Raw genomic sequence first — 21174 nt, 5'->3', positions numbered from 1 at the left:
TAAGCAGTCGTTTGCCGACATGAGGCGGCCGGACACTCACTTAGTGCCTGTCCAGGCGCCTCAAACACCGTCAGGGGCTGTAAAACGCCCCTTGCCTCAGTCGGTCGACACAGACCCAGACACAGGCACTGATTCCGGTAGTGAAGGTGACGAATCAACCGTATTTTCCAAAAGGGCCACACGTTATATGATTTTGGCAATAAAGGAGATGTTACATTTAGCTGATACTACAGGTACCACTAAACAGGGTATTATGTGGGGTGTGAAAAAAACTACCAGTAGTTTTTACCGAATCAGAAGAATTAAATGACGTGTGTGATGAAGCGTGGGGTGCCCCGATAAAAAACTGCTAATTTCAAAGAAGTTATTGGCTTTATACCCTTTCCCGCCAGAGGTTAGGGAGCGCTGGGAAACACCTCCTAGGGTGGACAAAGCGCTAACACGCTTATCAAAACAAGTGGCGTTACCCTCTCCTGAGACGGCCGCACTTAAAGATCCATCAGATAGGAGGATGGAAAATATCCAAAAAGGTATATACACACATGCAGGTGTTATACTACGACCAGCTATTGCGACTGCCTGGATGTGCAGTGCTGGGGTAGTTTGGTCAGAGTCCCTGATCGAAAATATTGATACCCTGGACAGGGACAATATTTTACTGTCGTTAGAACAAATAAAGGATGCATTTCTTTATATGCGTGATGCACAGAGAGATATCTGCACACTGGTATCACGGGTAAGTGCTATGTCCATTTCGGCCAGAAGAGCTTTATGGACACGACAGTGGACAGGCGATGCGTAGAGGAGTTATTTGGGGTCGGTCTATCGGATTTGGTGGCCACGGCTACGGCCGGGAAATCCACCTTTCTACCTCAAGTCACTCCCCAACAGAAAAAGGCACCGACCTTTCAACCGCAGCCTTTTCGTTCCTTTAAAAATAAGAGAGCAAAGGGCTATTCATATCTGCCACGAGGCAGAGGACGAGGGAAGAGACAGCAACAGGCAGCTCCTTCCCAGGAACAGAAGCCCTCCCCGGCTTCTACAAAAGCCTCAGCATGACGCTGGGGCTTCGCAAGCGGACTCGGGGGCGGTAGGCGGTCGTCTCAAGAATTACAGCGCGCAGTGGGCTCACTCGCAGGTAAATCCCTGGATCCTGCAGATAATATCTCAGGGGTACAGGTTGAAATTAGAGACAGAGCCACCTCGCCGTTTCCTGAAGTCTGCTTTACCAACGTCCCCCTCAGAAAGGGAGACGGTTTTGGAAGCCATTCACAAGCTGTATTCTCAGCAGGTGATAGTCAAGGTACCTCTTCTACAACAAGGGAAGGGGTATTATTCCACTCTTTTTGTGGTACCGAAGCCGGATGGCTCGGTAAGGCCTATTCTAAATCTGAAGTCCTTGAACCTGTACATAAAGAAGTTCAAGTTCAAGATGGAGTCACTCAGAGCAGTGATAGCGAACCTGGAAGAAGGGGACTTTATGGTATCCTTGGACATCAAGGATGCGTATCTCCACGTTCCAATTACCCCTCACACCAGGGGTACCTCAGGTTCGTTGTACAAAACTGTCACTATCAGTTTCAGACGCTGCCGTTTGGTTTGTCCACGGCACCTCGGGTCTTTACAAAGGTAATGGCCGAGATAATATTTCTTCTTCTTCGAAGAAAAGGCGTATTAATTATCCCATACTTGGACGATCTCCTAATAAGGGCAAGGTCCAGAGAACAGCTAGAGATGGGTTTAGCACTATCTCAAGAGGTGCTAAAGCAGCACGGATGGATTCTGAATATTCCAAAATCCCAATTAATGCCGACAACTCGTCTGCTGTTCCTGGGGATGATTCTGGACACAGTTCAGAAAAGGTTTTTCTTCCCGAAGAAAAAGCCAAGGAGTTATCTGACCTGGTCAGGAACCTCCTAAAACCAGGAAAGGTGTCTGTACATCAATGCACAAGAGTCCTGGGAAAAAATGGTAGCTTCTTACGAAGCAATCCCTTTCGGCAGATTCCATGCAAAGGGATCTGTTGGACAAATGGTCAGGGTCGCATCTTCAGATGCACCTGCGGATAACCCTGTCGCCGAGGACAAGGGTATCCCTTCTGTGGTGGTTGCAGGAGGCTCATCTATTGGAGGGCCGCAGATTCGGCATGCAGGATTGGATCCTGGTGACCACGGGTGCCAGCCAGAGAGGCTGGGGAGCAGTCACACAGGGCAGAAATGTCCAGGGAGTGTGGTCGAGCCTGAAAAAGTCTCTTCACATAAGCATTCTGGAACTAAGAGCAATCTACAATGCTCTAAGCCAGGCGGAACCTCTGCTTCAAGGAAGACCGGTGTTGATCCAGTCGGACAACATCACGGCAGTCGCCCATGTAAACAGACAGGGCGGCACAAGAAGCAGGAGGGCAATGGCAGAAGCTGCCAGGATCCTTCGCTGGGCGGAGAATCACGTGATAGCACTGTCAGCAGTATTCATCCCGGGCGTGGACAACTGGGAAGCAGACTTCCTCAGCAGACACGACCTTCACCCGGGAGAGTGGAGACTTCATCCAGAAGTTTTCCACATGCTATTAAACCGTTGGGTAAAACCAATGGTGGACATGATGGCGTCTCGCCTCAACAAAACACTGGACAGGTATTGCGCCAGGTCAAGAGATCCGCAGGCAATAGCTGTGGACGCGCTGGTAACACCTTGGGTGTACCAGTCGGTATATGTGTTTCCTCCTCTGCCTCTCATACCAAAGGTATTGAGGATTATACGGCAAAGTGGAGTAAGACTAGTGGCTCCGGATTGGCCAAGAAGGACTTGGTACCCGGAACTTCAAGAGATGGTCACGGACGATCCGTGGCCTCTACTTCTGAGAAGGGACCTGCTTCAGCAGGGTACTTGTCTTTTTCAAGACTTACCGCGGCTGCGTTTGACGGCATGGCGTTTGAATGCCAGATCCTAAAAGGAAAAGGCATTCCAGAAGAAGTCATTCCTACCTTGATAAAGGCAAGGAAGGAAGTCACCGCGAAGCATTATCGCCGTATTTGGCGAAAATGTTGCGTGGTGCGAGCAGCGGAGTGCTCCGATGGAGGAATTTCAACTGGGTCGTTTTCCTACATTTCCTGCAATCAGGATTGTCTATGGGTCTCAAATTGGGATCTATTAAGGTTCAAATTTCGGCCCTATCAATATTCTTCCAAAAAGAATTGGCCTCAGTCCCTGAGGTCCAGATTTTTATCAAAGGAGTACTGCATATACAGCCTCCTGTGGTGCCTAAGGTGGCACCGTGGGATCTAAATGTAGTTTTAGATTTCCTCAAATCAAATTGGTTTGAACCACTAAAGAAGGTGGATTTGAAATATCTCACATGGAAAGTGACTATGTTACTGGCCCTGGCTTCGGCCGGGAGAGTATCTGAACTGGCGGCTTTGTTTTATAAAAGCCCTTATTTAATTTTCCATTCGACATAGGGCAGAGCTGCGGACGCGTCCGCATTTTCTCCCTAAGGTGGTATCAGCGTTTCACCTGAACCAGCCTATTGTAGTGCCTGCGGCTACAGACGACTTGAAGGACTCCAAGTTGTTGGACGTTGTCAGAGCCTTAAAAATATACATTTAAAGGACGGCTGGAGTCAGAAAATCTGACTCGCTGTTTATACTGTATGCACCCAACAAGTTGGGTGCACCTGCTTCTAAGCAGTCGATTGCTCGTTGGATTTGTAACAAAATTCAACTTGTACATTCTGTGGCAGGCCTGCCACAGCCTAAATCTGTTAAGGCCCATTCCGCAAGGAAGGTGGGCTCATCTTGGGCGGCTGCCCGAGGGGTCTCGGCATTACTACTCTGCCGAGCAGCTACGTGGTCAGGGGAGAACACGTTTGTAAATTTTTACAAATTTGATACCCTGGCAAAGGAGGACCTGGAGTTCTCTCATTCGGTGCTGCAGAGTCATCCGCACTCTCCCGCCCGTTTGGGAGCTTTGGTATAATCCCCATGGTCCTTTCAGGAACCCCAGCATCCACTTAGGACGATAGAGAAAATAAGAATTTACTTACCGATAATTCTATTTCTCGGAGTCCGTAGTGGATGCTGGGCGCCCATCCCAAGTGCGGATTATCTGCAATACTTGTACATAGTTATTGTTAACTAATTCGGGTTATTGTTTAGGAAGCCATCTTTCAGAGGCTCCTCTGTTATCATACTGTTAACTGGGTTTAGATCACAAGTTGTACGGTGTGATTGGTGTGGCTGGTATGAGTCTTACCCGGGATTCAAAATCCTCCCTTATTGTGTACGCTCGTCCGGGCACAGTACCTAACTGGAGTCTGGAGGAGGGTCATAGGGGGAGGAGCCAGTACACACCACCTGACCTGTAAAAGCTTTACTTTTGTGCCCTGTCTCCTGCGGAGCCGCTATTCCCCATGGTCCTTTCAGGAACCCCAGCATCCACTACGGACTCCGAGAAATAGAATTATCGGTAAGTAAATTCTTATTATTGCCATTGGAAAGTCATTTTTGTGTGTGTGATTTCGCTAATTTGCGCATGAAGACTTTCTTCATTGATAGAATGCAGCAGAACACTTCTCTAACAGTGCCAGCCATTGCAATCAGTGGGGGCAAATGTAACGTGCAGCGAGATTTAGATTTGGGTGGGTTATATTTTTTCTGTTCAGGGTAAATACTGGCTGATTCATTTCTGCACTGCAATTTAGATTTCAGGTAGAACACACCCCACCCAAATCTAACTCTCTCTGCACATGTTACATCTGCCCCACCTGCAGTGCACCATAGTTTTGCTCAATTGCACCTAGCATGGGGGCTTCTGCAAGTGCAATCGCTACTGATGGTGGTTGCGGTGCTGGCATACAATCAGTGGGCTTTTCACTTGCACATTCACAAACCCTACATTAGTTGAATGGATTCTCTCATTAACATACGATAGCAAATCTGCCTTCCAAGGCTACCCGCAACTACATCCACTTTGCGTGCGAGTCAAAATCATCCCCAATGTGCATTATCGAACTACTATGTCTGTTATGTGTATCACAGTCTATTATGGTCACTAATAGGCAACAGCATGTCCAATCGGGGGCCTAATTCAGATCTGATCGCTGGGCTGCGTTTTTTGCTGCCCTGCAATCAGATAGTCGCCGCCTACAGGGGGAGGGTAAAATCGCTGTGCAAGTGTGTGATCGCATGTGTTGCAGAGCAGCACAAAAATCAGTTTGTGCAGTCTCTGCGCAGCCCAAGTGCGATTGTATCCTGCTGATCGGGGCCGGAGCTGACGTCAGACACCCTCCCTGAAAATGCTTGAGTCCGCCTGCGATTTTCCGGACACTCCCTGAAAACGGTCAGTTGCCACCCACATACGGCCTCTTCCTGTCAATTACCTTGCGAATGCCTGTGCGAATGGATCCTTCGCACCATCCTGTCGCTGACCGCCGATGCCCGTTGTAGCCGACCGACGCGCCGGCGCATTGAGGTGCATACGTATGCACAGTTCGGATCTGATGCCCGCTGTGCGAAAACGCACAGCAGCGATCAGATGATCTGAATTAGGCCCCTAGTGTCTAGTAGTGAGTGTAGACCCCAATTTGCTGTTTGCAAAAAGATTACAGTCCGGTTCCTAATGTACAAAAAGTATCCTACCTTCCTCTTACTTGAAGAGAACATGAAGAGATATGTGCCGCTCATGGGAAGATTCTCATGTTAAAGACCTCATTGAGTTTGTCACCATTGTGACTGGGTTGATTCTAACCCTGGACTGCAGTAAACTTCAAATGTATCTTGGGTAACAGTGGTTTCAGAAGGCTGAGGAATACTGCATTTGTACTTATTTTCATTTGGGTTCAATTAAGGTATCTTGAAGATCTGTGGTCTCTATGTGCCCCATCTGTGTCACCCCTGTCTGTCTACCCCTCCCCTTAGAATGTAAGCTCTCACGAGTAGGGCCCTCTTCCCTCATGTGCTTATCCTTTTCTTACTTTAATAATCCTCAACTGCCCAGATCCTGCAGTTTTTTTGGCAACCTGGAACTTATCTCTATGTTGTTTACTGGTGTAGTTATGCTTAGTTACCCTGTACTTGTCCTATATTGTCTTCAACTGTAAGTCACTGTTATCCTGTTTTGATTATGTGCATATGTACTCTGTAATTGGGCGCTGCGGAACCCTTGTAGCGCCATATAAATAAAGGATGATGATAATAATAATAATAATAATAATATTAATTTGCAACTAAATTTACTATTTTTCAAAGTCATCTATAGCCGGTAGCTTTGACCGATAGTTTTAAAACGGTAAGAGAAATAATTGCTTAACCTGCATGGTTTAACATTTATTTCTGTTGCCGGTTTAAATCCATCAGTTAAGGCCTTCGATCAGCGGACAAACTACTGAATAGTAAATTTAGACCCTAGTGTCCATTATTTACAAGAATTGCCATGGTTGGAATATACATATAAAAACTAGAAAAGATGATAAGTGTAGAGAGAAGTGTATCCAAACATATTTCAAAACAAACGTATTGTCATCATCAACATCTTTGTCAATTTTCAGTTCTTTTTTTAGCATATTTATATATTTAAGCATAAAGATACAAACCACCATAGGTGAATCATGCTGCAGATGTGCCCATAGTCATCTTACATAATCGACGGCCGTGTGTGTACACATTGCGGCAGTGATTATGTGTATTGTGCTGCAACTAGCCATTGCGTACGTCCACAGGCACACTAATCGCGGCAAACGAGTGTGGCCACATCTGTATGTGGAATCATATAGTCGGGAAAGTTAATCCTAGAACATGTATTGTTCCTGGCTGTAATGTGTTTCCTTTTTTCAGGAGCTGCTCTGTTCCCTAGAGTAATCAGGTCAGTAAGAAGAGAGGACAGGCCCTCAGCCACAGAACAGCGGACAAGCCATACCGAGTAAGAATAGTACATTATTTACACTTTTGTCTTACAATACTACTCTTTTCCTCTTGTACAATTTTCTTTAGCATATGAAAGACTGCGGGGCTCATTAAGAGATAGACGCAGATCGCTGTATACGCAGCGAGATCTGCGTCCATCTCCTCACACATGCTGGGGGCCGCCCACCTCCCAATGCGTCCACAACTGGATTACGGACGCATCAAACTAAGGTTGACCACTAGCAGCGCAGCCTGGCTGTGCTGTCAGGCGGTCTGCCGCCATTTTTCTAATCGGAGCGGCTACGTGTGATGTCACGCAGCAACACCAAAACATTCACGGTATGCCCCCATTTTCCCCGCCCCCCCTCTCAACGCTGCAATGCGGTCCCTCAAATACCCGCCGCTGTCAATCATCTTGCGGCTGCATCCTTCCTGGCAGCCAGTGCACAGATCTGATGGATGCGGCCGCTGCGTACAGATGCGTGCCTTCATCCATCTCTGAATCAGCCCCAGTGACTAAGCTTTTAATTGTTTACTTAATGGCAGCTATTATTACTGATGAGAGAAATATAGTGGTCTATTTATGTAGGTGCAGCACTGATTTAATATTTGTATTGAGTACTTCCCCTGCATTCTGGTACTGCTGGGATAGAGACACTGTGTCCTTAATAGGTAACAATTCGCTTGTTAACTTAAGCAGATACTGTAGTCCCCGTAGCAGACTACAGGGACACAGAAAACTGCAAAACTGAAAGAAAAATCATTGATTTCTCTGTTAAACAGGAGGAAGCGAAGATAGCAACTTTCTCTAGCAAAAAAGCTGGGAAAGGGTTTTTCACTGCTTCATTCATAGACCTCATGGCATTTTGCCATCTACACTATCAAAGCTAAGTTTGTGAGAACTTCAGAATTTTCCATATTTCTGCTGAAATTTGGCCTAAAACTACCTCAGCTTTTCACATAAGTTCTAAAAGTAGATATAGAGACAAACAAATGACAAAAAATAAGATATGCTCAATTTTTTTATTAAGGAAAATGATCCAAAATCACATATCTGTGAGTGGCAAAAGTCTGTGACCCTTTGCTTTCAGTATCTGGTATGACCCCCTTGTGCAGCAATAACTGCATGTAAACGTATCCGGTAATTGATGATTAGTCCTGAACATCGGCTTGGAGGAATTTTGCCCCATTCCTCCATACAAAACAGCTTCAACTCTATTATGTTGGTGGTTTCCTCCCATGAACTGCTCGCTTCAGGTCCTTCCACAACATTTCAAATGGATTAAGGTCTGGACTTTGACTTGGCCATTCCCACACTTTCAATTTATTCTTCTTTTAACCATTCTTTTGTTGAATGACTTATGTGCTTTGGGTTGTTGTCTTGCTAAATGACCCACATTCTCTTGAGATGAACATCATGGACAGATGTCCTGACATTTTCCTTTAGAATATTCTGGTATAATTAAAAATTCATTGTCCCATCAAAGATGGCAAGTTGTCCTGGGCCAGATGCAGCAAAACAGGCTCAAACCATGATACCGCCACCACCATGTTTAACGGACGGTATGATGTGTTTATGCTGGAATGTAATGTTCTCCTTTCTCCAAACACAACGCTTCTCATTTAAACCCAAAAGCTCTATTTTGGACTCATCTGTCCACAAAACATTGGGCCTAATTCAGACTGGATCGCTTGCAGTGATTGCAGTCTGATGCCTTTGTTGAGTGCGCTCGTGCACCCTGGGAGGCCCAGTGAGATGCTAAAAGCATCTCAGGGCTGCGACCGCCTCTGCCTGATTGACAGGCAGAGGCGGTCGCTGGCCGTGCCAACGGCGTTAGAACGGCATTGGTGGGGCGCGGTCCGGACAATGCAGGCGTGTCTGGACTGTTGCAGGGGCGGGCCGCTGTGGCTGCGTGATGTCACACCCAGCCGCTGCGACCAGGGACACGGCGGGTAGCTACTAGGCAGATTCAAAAGCATCGCTGCAGTGTGATGCTTTCGCACCAGTGCAGGAGGGGGTCAGGGCCTGACATGCGGGGTGGACTAGCCCTGTGCTGGGCGGTCTAGCCCTGTGCTGGGCGTCCCCCCACATGTCAGAGTAACTGATCGCAGATGTGCTAAATTTAGCACATCTACGATCAGATCTGAATTACCCGCATTGTTCCAATAGCCTTCTGGCTTGTCCAGGAGATCTTTAGCAAACTGCAGATGGGTAGCAATGTTCTTTTTGGAGAGCAGCAGCTTTCTCCTTGAAACCCTGCCATGCACACCATTGTTGTTCAGTGTCCTTCTGAAGGTGGCCTCATGAACATTAACATAGGCTAATGTCAGAAAGGTCTTCAGTTACCTTAGGTTACCTTGGGTTCCTTTGTTAACTTGCAAACTATTAGATGCCTTGCTCTTGGCGTGTTCTTTGTTGGTTGACTACTCCTGGGGAGGGTAATAATGGTCTGAAATTTTCTCCATTTGTACACAATCTGTCTGACTGTTGATTGGTGGAGTCCAAACTCTTTAGAGATGATTTTGTAAGCTTTTCCAGCCTGATGAGCATCAATAACTCTTCTGAGGTCTTCATAAATCTTGTTTGTCCATGGCATGATACACTTCCACAAACATGTCTTGTGCACATCATACTTTGATAGATCCCTGATCTTTAAAAAAGATAGGTTGTCCACTCACAATTGATTGTCATTGCATAGATTGAAAATACCTGACTCTAAATTCACCTTCAAAATATCTGTTAATTGTCTGCTTAGACGAAAGGATCACATAGTTTTGCCACTCACAGATAAATTTAAAAAATTAGCATGTCTAATTTTTTTACCTCATTTGTTCGATTCGGTTCTCTTTATATACTTATGGGACTTGTGTGAAAATCTGAGGCCGTTTTAGGCCAAATTTCAGCAGAAATCTGAAAAATTCTGAAGGGTTCACAAACTTTCAAGCACCATTGTACGTAGCCTCTAAACTTTTCCAGTTCTGATGCATCCATCACTGCAATGGGCCTTGCAGATGGCAGTGCTCTGCGTAGATCCCTATACAGTATATTTTATGAGTGAAGGTAGTGTAGCGTGGTGTTATACAACTATAAAACTAGCATAGCAAGTTAGCTTTTAAGAATGGGGCACTGTACTAAAATGTTCACAATTCTTGTATATGTAAAAGTATAAGAAACTCTTCACAACTAAAGATATTTAAGATATAGTTACCTCCCCACACAAATACTCTACACCAATGAGGCTAATATAAGTAAATAATATCTATACAAACAGCAGCTTCTGATGTCCTTGGTATAATCTAGGAGTTCTGCTATCACTTAAAGGACCACTAAATTCAAAATGTATTTTTTCTTATACAGAATAGAGCTACTAATATTGTCCACATCTCTATATGTAAACGTGTAACAAGCTTATCATAATACATGAAATAAAATGATAACAGTGGAAGATATTCCTCTACTGGGTTTGGTATGGGATACCGGCAGTCAGGATGCCAGCGGTGAGAATACCAACACTGGCATCCTTACTGCCTAAAATTCTAACAGGGGCACTTAACTAAACTGACCCTAGCCCTATTCCTCCCCCTGCTATTTTGAATAGAGTATTTTTATTCATCAAGAATGGAAGTAATACAGACATTTCAGTGTACACCGGGACATCCGGGTGGTATTACACAACATGTACAATCATATAGCCCCACCAAACCATATACTCATAGGTTTAAACATGACCGGCAGACATAAGGCCATTTAATATCAACCCACGGAAACAGTTTTTCTGAAGTCTGAAAATAAATGTCAACACATTCATAAAACATTTTCAAATTTCTCCCCAAACTAACTCAATAGATCCCCCAACTATGAGGCCAGATATGGCCTAAGTACACCAAAAAAAAAAAAAAACCTAAATTAAAAATAATCAACAAAAAATATAAATAAAAAATAAACCGAAAACATAGGCTGGATGATGCTGATTTGTTTTATTCTGCTTAAGTTCTCATAGTTGTGCGAGGTGATGTACAAAATCCACGTAATATAAATACGGGGGGGAAGGGGGGGGCCAGCTCGTCTACACAAGTCCCAGATGAACAGGGCAACATTAAGGCACAATACCTCAAAGCTTGAGGGCAGGAGAGGAGTAAATAGAGTAAATCCAGAAGGACCATATTTTCCCGTGTTTAGGGAGAGCATTGTCTTTCATATAGACATACCGATCCTTCAATACGGTGTCGTTCACCAGGGCTTTAAATGCAGACATCGTAGGAGAATGTGGGGCAATCCATGTCCGCGCTGTGGACACCTTGGCAAGGGCGCAAATGCTGCGAGCATACAAGCCCTCCCACCGAGACCCAGAATCAGGCCCTCCCACCCCCAAAATGCAGAATCCCGGAGTCAGCATACCTCTCGGTATCCCCGTATGTTCCAGAATCGACCCGACCCCAGCCCAAAACACCTGCAAGGACGGACACTCCCACACAAGATGCCAGAATGATCCGCCAGCAGTCCCGCATTTAGGACAAGTGGCAGCACCACCAGCCCCGAATCTTGCCAACCTATTCGGCGTCATATATGATCTATGTAATATGAAGAGTTGAATTTGTTGGAACCGCAGTGATTTGGTAACCTGGCTCTGGTTCCCCAGCGTGACCTCCCACTCCTCCACATCTATAGGGCCTAAGTCATGCTCCCAGCGCTCCCGAAGGTTCGAGAGCGGGTCTGCATGAATTGTTGCAAGAAGGTACGAGTAAGTGAAGGAGATCACCTTGACCCGACCCAATGAACATAAAAAGGTCTTAATGGGGAAGGGGAGGAGCACCGGGGGAGAATCCCCGAACTGTGATTGTAAGGCGTGCCGGAGCTGCAGATATCTATAAAAGTAAGAGTTTGGTAGACCAAACTCCTCTTTTAGGTGCTGAAAGGATTTCATAGCACCATTGCTATACAACTGGGATATGGAAGTCACCGAGTACGGGGCCCACACCACCGCTCCTTCCAAAGACCCCATCTCACGAAGCGATGCGGAGTGCCAAAGGGGAGTATCCGGGTCCATACCATCATACCCAAGCATACCTGTCAAGGCCAACCAAATCTTCATGGCCTGAAAAACAATAGGAGGAGACAATCGGGAAGCGCTCCCTCCCACCAAAACCTGCGCCGGGGAAAGGTCCAGGTAATAACACCTGAGAAACGCCCAACATAAATCAGCCTCCTCTCCTCCCCGCAACCAAATGCCAATGTGAGCTAACTGGGCCGCATAGTAGTACAGTTGGAAGTGAGGCAAGGCCAAACCCCCCGTCTACTTTTTGTCTAGTAAGTGTAGTCAACTTTATTCTAGGCCTTTTATTGGCCCATATCAGAGATGTTAATATGCTGTTTAATTTCTTAAAGAAAGCCGGAAAGATGTACACAGGGGATTGCGAAAAAACATACAGTAGCTTGGGCAAAACTACCATTTTAATAAGGCTAACCCTACCCGTCATTGTCAGCGGGAGTTTACATTAGGCCCTTGACTTGCGTACAATCATGTGTACAAGAGGGTCAAGGTTCAAGGGTATAAAGTCCGAGGGGTCATTAGTAACCTGGATCCCCAGGTATTTAAACTGGCCTGTCCAGCATAGCGGCAGGGGAATCTTCGGGACCCGGGGAGGAGAGCCCATGATGAGCATTATAAATGATTTGGACCAGTTTATACGGAGACCTGAAAAGCCGCCAAAGATCTCTATGACCTGCAGCACTACAGGCATATCCACGGCATATTCATGTAAGAATAGCAACAGGTCATCCGCATAAAGGGCTATTTTGTCAGTGCAGGGGCCCGTAGCAACTTCCCTTCCCCCTGCTATTTTGACCACCGGGATCCCATACGTCGGGATGCCAACTGCATCCCCACCTACATGCTGCAGGATTCCTGATAGCAATTCTATTGAAAGACACTTACTCGTTGAGCCTCCTGTTACAGTAAATTATATCAGCGAACAATACCCTGTAATCGGCTCCAAATAGCTATTCTCAGCTGTTATATAAAAAAATCAGTGCCATATAATAGATTCCTTTTACCCATTAGTGCCGGTATACCGTAGTTCCGGTAGTGCGTCACTGCACGACCTCAGACAACATTATGTTACTGACGCACTTACCATGGGCGTACCCATTAGAGTCTCCCAAGAGAAACGGTCTTATATAGGAGAGATTGTGTGTATCCGTGCCAGTACCGATATACATACAGATAGGCGCATGCTCCACTGCCACCACTGTGTGTTTGTGTGTGTGTGTGTGTGTGTCTGTGTGTATATATATATATATATATATATATATATATATATATATATATATATACATATACACACTGCTCAAAAAAATAAAGGGAACACTTAAACAACACAATGTAACTCCAAGTCATTCACACTTCTGTGAAATCAAACTGTCCACTTAGGAAGCAACACTGATTGACAATCAATTTCACATGCTGTTGTGCAAATGTAATAGACAACAGGTGGAAATTATAGGCAATTAGCAAGACACCCCCAATAAAGGAGGAGTTCTGCAGGTGGTGACCACAGACCACTTCTCAGCTCCTATGCTTTCTGGCTGATGTTTTGGTCACTTTTGAAAGCTGGCGGTGCTTTCACTCTAGTGGTAGCATGAGACGGAGTCTACAACCCACACAAGTGGCTCAGGTAATGCAGCTCATCCAGGATGGCACATCAATGCGAACTGTGGCAAGAAGGTTTGTTGTGTCTGTCAGCGTAGTGTCCAGAGCATGGAGGCGCTACCAGGAGACAGGCCAGTACATCAGGAGACGTGGAGGAGGCCGTAGGAGGGCAACAACCCAGCAGCAGGACCGCTACCTCCGCCTTTGTGCAAGGAGAAACAGGAGTAGCACTGCCAGATCCTTGCAAAATGACCTCCAGCAAGCCACAAATGTGCATGTGTCTACTCAAACAATCAGAAAAAGACTCCATGAGGGTGGTATGAGGGCCCGACGTCCACAGGTGGGGGTTGTGCTTACAGCCCAATACCGTGCAGGACGTTTGGCATTTGCCAGAGAACACCAAGATTGGCAAATTCGCCACTGGCGCCCTGTGCTCTTCACAGATGAAAGCAGGTTCTCACTGAGCACATGTGACAGACGTGACAGAGTCTGGAGACGCCAAGGAGAATGTTCTGCTGCCTGCAACATCCTCCAGCATGACCGGTTTGGCAGTGGGTCAGTAATGGTGTGGGGTGGCATTTCTTTGGGGGGCCGCACAGCCCTCCATGTGCTCGCCAGAGGTAGCCTGACTGCCAATAGGTACCGAGATGAGATCCTCAGACCCCTTGTGAGACCATATGCTGGTGCGGTTGGCCCTGGGTTTCTCCTAATGCAAGACAATGCTAGACCTCATGTGGCTGGAGTGTGTCAGCAGTTCCTGCAAGACAAAGGCATTGATGCTATGGACTGGCCCGCCGTTCCCCAGACCTGAATACAATTGAGCACATCTGGGACATCATGTCTCGCTCCATCCACCAACGCCACGTTGCACCACAGACTGTCCAGGAGTTGGCAGATGCTTTAGTCCAGGTCTGGGAGGAGATCCCTCAGGTGACCATCCGCCACCTCATCAGGAGCATGCCCAGGCGTTGTAGGGAGGTCATAGAGGCACGTGGAGGCCACACACACTACTGAGCCTCATTTTGACTTGTTTTAAGGACATTACATCAAAGTTGGATCAGCCTGTAGTCCATACGTCCTAGAGGATGCTGGGGTCACTATTAGAACCATGGGGTATAGACAGGATCCGCAGGAGACATGGGCACTTTAAGACTTTCAAAGGGTGTGAACTGGCTCCTCCCTCTATGCCCCTCCAGACTCCAGTTTTAGAATTGTGCCCAGACAGACTGGATGCACTACAGGGGAGCTCTACAGAGTTTCTCTGAAAAAGACTTTTGTAAGGTTTTTTACTTTCAGGGAGACTGCTGGCAACAGTCTCCCTGCCTCGTGGGACTTAGGGGAGAGAAGTATGACCAACTTTTAGTGAGTTTAATGGCTCTGCTTCAGGCTACAGGACACCATTAGTTCCTGAGGGTTTGATCGCTGGGTACGGCCAGATGCTCTCTCCCACAGCCAGCCGTCACCCCCCTTACAGAGCCAGAAGTCAGAAGACAGGTGAGCAGCTGAAGAAAAGAAGACTTCTGTGACGGTATTTATGAGGTACCGCACAGCGAATGGACGCTGCGCGCCATGCTCCCAAACAACACAGCACTACAGGGTGCAGGGGGGTGGGGGTGGGGGGTAGTGGGGCGCCCTGGGCAGCAAATAAATCCTCAAAGTACCACTGGCAAGAGGGGACATTAGTGCCAAGGCACTGTCCTAACCCCTGCCAGTATAAATATTTATTGAAAATTGCGGGAGAAGCGCGCCATTACGGGGGCGGAGCTTCTTCCTCACAGCTCAACACAGGCTGTAGAGACGCTGGCCTTCCTCACACTGCTGACAGGGGCAGGGTGCAGGGCGCGTGGGGGGGGGGGGGCGCCCTGGGCAGCATAAAATTCTCATTTCAACCTGGGAAAAAGGGGACATTAGTGCACGGCCACTGTCCTACCCCCGCCAGTATAATTAATTATATATTTAAGAGCGGGAGAAGCGCGCCATTACGGGGGCGGGGCTTCGTCCTCACTAAGCCAGCACACTACTCAGCGCCATTTTCTCAAGAAAAACGCTGGTCCTCCCTTCACTACTGACATGTATCAGGGTGCTAAAACGGGAAAGGGGGGGGCGTTGTATATGGTGCTTGTATTATATTATAAAGCGCTGCAGGTCTGTTTTCAATGTTATAGTTCACAGACTTTGTGTCTTTTTTGCGCTGGGGAGTGAGCTGGAAAAATCCTCTCTGTGTCCCTCTGACAGGTCTGTCTCCTGTAATCCCGTGTGTCTGTGGGTGTTGTGGTACACGTGTGTGGACATGTTTGAGGCTAAAGGCTCATACAGAGCACACTATATTAAGGATGCAACCGTGTAATGGGGCCCTGTCGGCACCATCCATACCTGACTGGGTGAAAAAAGGTTGGATAAGCCTGAGTCTCAGACTCAAGTGGAATGTAATGTTTTAAATTATCTCTTATTCCTTAGCAGACCCCTTGAGGTCACAGAAGCGTTATTTTGCCCAGTTGCTACAGGATACCGACATGGACACTGATTCCAGTGTCGACTATAATGATTCCAACATAGATCCAAATGTGGCAAAGAGTATTCAGTACATAATTCGGGCTACTAGGGACGTCTTAAACGTCACGGGCGACCCTACTGTTCCTGACAAGAGGATATCCCTATATAAAGAAAGTTGAGGTACTTTTGTTCCCCCTCTCATGAACCGAACACTCTATTTGAAAAAGTCTTGGAAAGCCCTGACAGAAAGTTTCAGATTCCCAAAAGGATTCTGGTGGCTTATCTGTTTCCCTCTGAGGATAGGGAAAAGTGGGAGTCACCCCCCATTGTAGACAGACCAATCATTGCCTCTGCGGGCATGAGTAGTGCTATCAAAAAGTGGGCAGATAACTTGTCATCTGATATAGATACCCTAGATAGGGATAGCATCCTCTTGACGCTGGGTTATATCAAGGACGCTGCAGCTTACCTAAAGGGAACTGCGAGAGATATTGGCCTTTTGGGATCAAAGGCCAATGCCATGGCAGTCTCGGCTAGACAAGCATTGTGGATTCATGGGATCTCTACCATATAAAGGTGGTGCCTTGTTTGGTGACGGCCTCGATGATTTGGTATCTACGGCTACCGCGGGTAAGTCATCCTTTTGGTCTTATGTTCCTCCACAACAAAAGAAAACACACCACTATCAAATGCAGTCCTTTCGGCCCAATAAATACAGAAAAGGGCGAGGTTCTTCCTTCCTTGCTACTAGAGGAGGGGGAAAAGGTAAAATATCACCAACCTTGTCGGGTCCCCAGGAGTAGAAGTCCTCCCCGACTCCTGCCTAATCCACTGCATGGCGCTGGGACTTCTCTGCGGGAGTCCGCACCGGTGGGGGCACGTCTCAAAACTCTTCAGTCAGTTCTGGTTTCATTTGGATCTGGACCCATGGGTTTTACAAATAGCATCCCAAGGGTACAACCTGAAGTTTCAAGACTTTTTCCCTCACCGATTTTTCAAATCGGCCTTACCAGCTTCTCTTCCAGACAGGGAAGTAGTATACGACGCAATACAAAAGTTGTGTCTAAATCAGGTCATTGTCATGGTTCCCCCGTCACAACAGGGAGAAGGCTTTTATTCAAGCCTGTTCGTGGTCCTGAAGCCGGACGGCTCAGTCAGACCAATCCTAAACCTGAAATCCCTCACTTTCTACCAAAAAAAAAAATCCAAATTCAACGTTGCCGTTTGGTCGGTCTACGACTCCAAGGATTTTCACCAAGGTGATGGTGGAAATGATGGTTCTCCTTCGCAAGCAAGGGGTCACGATTATCCCGTAACTGGACGATCTCCTGATAAAGGCGAGATCCAGGGACCAGTTGGTGCAAAACATTGCACTCTCCCTGACAGTTCTTCAACAGCATGGTTGGCTCCTAAACTTGCCAAAATCACAGTTGATTCCGACGACGCGGTTGTCGTTTTTGGGAATGATACACAGTATGACACAGAACTACAGAGAGGTTTTCTTCCAGTGGAAAAGGCTTTGGAACTTCAGAGTCTGGTCAAACAAATTCTGAAACCAGCAAAAGTGTCAATCCATCAATGCATTCGGTTGATGGAGAAGATGGTTGCGGCCTACGTGGTCATTCAGTTTGGCAGATTCCATGCCAGAGTGTTTCAGTGGGACCTGTTGGACAAGGGGTCCGGATCCCACCTGCACATGCACCGAGGGTTAATCCTGTCTTCCAAGACCATAATCTCACTCCTGTGGTGGCTGCACAGTTCTCACCTCTAAGAGGTTCGGGATCCAGGACTGGATCCTACTAACCACGGATGCAAGTCTCCAAGGCTGGAGAGCAGTCACACAGGGGGAAAACTTCCAAGGAAGATGGTCAAGCCAGGAAACTTGTCTCCGCATAAACGTTCTGGAGTTAAGGGCCATCCACAAGCAGAACATCTTCGCAATCTGCCCGTACTGATCCAGTCGGACAATGAAACAGCAGTAGCGTACATAAACCGCCAGGGCGGAACAAAAAGCTGAGCGGCAATGGCAGAAACCACAAAGGTTCCCCACGGGGCAGAAAAGCATACAAGCGCTCTGTCAGCGATCTTCATTCCAGGAGTGGACAACTGGGAAGCAGACTTCCTCAGCAGACACGATCTCCATCAGGAGAGGGGGGCCTCCATTAAGAGATCTTCACAGAAGTGACAAGTCATTGGGGAATTCCTCAAATAGACATGATGGCATCTCGTCTCAACAAGAAACTTTAGAGATATTGTTCCAGGTCGAGGGACCCTCAAGCAATAGCAGTGGATGCACTGGTGACACCATGGGTGTTTCAGTCGGTATATGTATTCCCTCCACTTCCTCTCATTCCAAAAGTTCTAAAGATCATAAGAAGAACAAATGTTCAAGCGATCCTCATTGTCCCAGACTGGCCAAGGAGGGCTTGGTATCCAGAGCTTCAGGAATTACTCATTGGAGATCCCTGGCCTCTTCCTCTACGCGAGGACCTGTTACAGCAGGGGCCGTGCGTGTATCAAGACTTACCGCAATTACGTTTGATGGCATGGCGGTTGAACGCCAGATCCTAGCCCAAAAGGGTATTCCCAGTGCAGTCATTCCCACACTTCTTCAGGCCAGGAAAGGAGTAATGTCTAAACATTACCACCGTATTTGGAGAAAATATGTTTCTTGGTGTGAATCCAAGAAGGCTCCTACGGAAGAATTTCAACTAGGACGTTATCTCAATTTTTCTACAAGCAGGTGTGGATGCGGGCCTAAAGTTGGGCTCCATTAAGGTACAGATTTCAGCCTTATCAATTTTCTTTAAAAAAACAAAACAAAAAACAATTGGCTTCCCAGAAGTTCAGACTTTCGTGAAAGGTGTGTTGCACATCCAACCTCCATTTGTGCCCCAGTGGCACCATGGGATCTTAAGTGGTGTTGCAGTTCATTCAATCACATTGGTTTGAACCTTTACAGAAGGTGGAGTTGAAATTCATCACTTGGAAAGTGGTAATTTTGTTGGCCTTGGCATACCGCTAGGCGGGTGTCTGAGTTAGCGGCCTGGTCTCGCAAGAGCCCTTATTTGATCTTCCATGAAGATGGAGCAGAGTTGAGGACTCGTTAGCAACTTCTGCCGAAGGTGGCTTCATCTTTCTGCATGAACCAACCTATTGTGGTGCCAGTGGTTACTGACGCCTTAATGGAGTCTAAGTCTCTGGATGTGGTCAGAGCTTTGAAAATTTATGTCGCCAGAACGACTCGGGTTAGGAAAACGGAGGCTCTGTTTGTCCTGTATGCTCCCAACAAGATTGGGTGTCCTGCTTCCAAGCAGACCATTGCACGCTGGATCTGTAATTCGTTTCAGCATGCTCATTCCATGGCTGGATTGCCGTTACCGAAATCGGTAAAGGCCCATTCTGCTAGAAAGGTGGGCTCGTCCTGGGCGGCTGCCCGGGGGGGTCTCGGCATTGCAACTTTGCCGAGCAGCTACTTGGTCGGGTTCAAACACTTTTGCAAAGTTTTACTAGTTTGCTACCCTGGCCGATGACCTCAAATTTGGTCAATCGGTGCTGCAGAGTCATCCGCACTCTAGAGCTTTCGTATAACCCCATGGTTCTAATGGGGACCCCAGCATCCTCTAGGACGTATGAAAAAAAAGGATTTTAATACCTACCGGTAAATCCTTTTCTCTTAGTCCGTAGAGGATGCTGGGCGCCCGTCCCAGTGCGTACTGTATCTGCAGTATTAGTTGTGGTTACACACATGTTGTGTTACGTTTATAGTCAGCCTGTTGCTGAAATTGTTCCTGCCGTTGGCTTGTGTTCTGTTGAATGCCGCGTTGTGCGGCATGCTTGAGGTGTGAGCTGGTTTGAATCTCACCTTGGTTAACAATAAATCCTTTCCTCGAAATGTCCGTCTCCCTGGGCACAGTTCCTATAACTAGAGTCTGGAGGAGGGGCATAGAGGGAGGAGCCAGTTCACACCCTTTGAAAGTCTTAAAGTGCCCATGTCTCCTGCGGATCCCGTCTATACCCCATGGTTCTAATAGTGACCCCAGCATCCTCTACGGCAGGGCTGGCCAAACCAGTCCTCGAGATCTACCAACAGTTCACATTTTCCAGACCACCTAGCTGGTGCACAGGTGTAGTCATTTCTAATTAAGATGTGCTGCATTAATTCCTAACTGACCATTCTACAGGTCTCCAGGAGGCCTGGAAAATATGAACTGTTGGTAGATCTCGAGGACTGGTTTGGCCAGCCCTACTCTACGGACTAAGAGAAAAGGATTTACCGGTAGGTATTAAAATCCTATTATATCTGTGTAATAGGCGGCACTCACGGACTTATCTTAAAAAGAACCGGAGACTCTCGGATTTAATACAGCGTTTTGGTTTTTAATAAACCTTTGTCAGGTATCAGGCAAATATAAAAACAAGCTTACCAATACTGAACACCAAGTGACAATGAGCAGTGCACGGCTGTCCCCGCACTTCCGCTGACGTCATCACCAACAGACGGCGTCGGGGCGGCAGCAGGGACAAACACAGTCAAAATCCGTAACCATGGAAACTGTATACAGTACAAACAACATTGTTTACATTTCAAAGCATTCACATTAATAACTCCATATATGTACAGCGCATCACAAAAAGCATGTCAGGGATAACATCTCATTTAACCCATAAGGGGATATAGTATTCAAAAGATGAATCCATTCAGCCTCATATTGCAACAAAATCCTGGCTCTGTCTCCCCCACTCTTATCTTCTTTCACATGATCCAGTATTTTGTAACGCAGGGAAGATAAACTATGTTTACACATTTTGAAGTGCTTGGCCACAGGTTGATCAACATTTTTGCCTTCAAACGCCTGATTTATGGCGCTACGGTGCTGGGCCATACGTTCTTTAAAATAGCACACTGTTTTTCCAATATAATACAAACTGCAGGGACATCTAATGCAATAAATAACATACCTGCTAGTACAGGTAAAAACATGCCTTAGTTTAATCTTTTTACCAGTGTGTGGGTGTACTATATGATTGCCCGTCTCCAAATAGGAGCACGTAGTGCACCAGGGGCACTTATAGTTTCCTGGCTTTCTGGCCATAAAATGCTCAGGATTTGTAGATGTAAGGGATGAAATGTC

General features: G+C 46.7%; 1 protein-coding gene across 2 annotated transcripts in view; it reads left to right on the top strand.

The window, feature by feature from the left end:
* Positions 1-21174, top strand: part of ERICH6 (glutamate rich 6) — a 310623-nt gene that overhangs the window by 43097 nt on the left and 246352 nt on the right. For both annotated transcript variants that reach the window (XM_063916045.1, XM_063916044.1), the window contains exon 2: positions 6828-6912. In XM_063916045.1, the coding sequence (XP_063772115.1) occupies positions 6828-6912 (85 nt within the window). The remainder of the gene's footprint in view (positions 1-6827; positions 6913-21174) is intronic.

Source organism: Pseudophryne corroboree, chromosome 4 (genome assembly GCF_028390025.1).
Source record: "Pseudophryne corroboree isolate aPseCor3 chromosome 4, aPseCor3.hap2, whole genome shotgun sequence".
Taxonomy (NCBI): domain Eukaryota; kingdom Metazoa; phylum Chordata; class Amphibia; order Anura; family Myobatrachidae; genus Pseudophryne; species Pseudophryne corroboree.
This window is presented reverse-complemented; position numbering and strand designations above follow the sequence as displayed.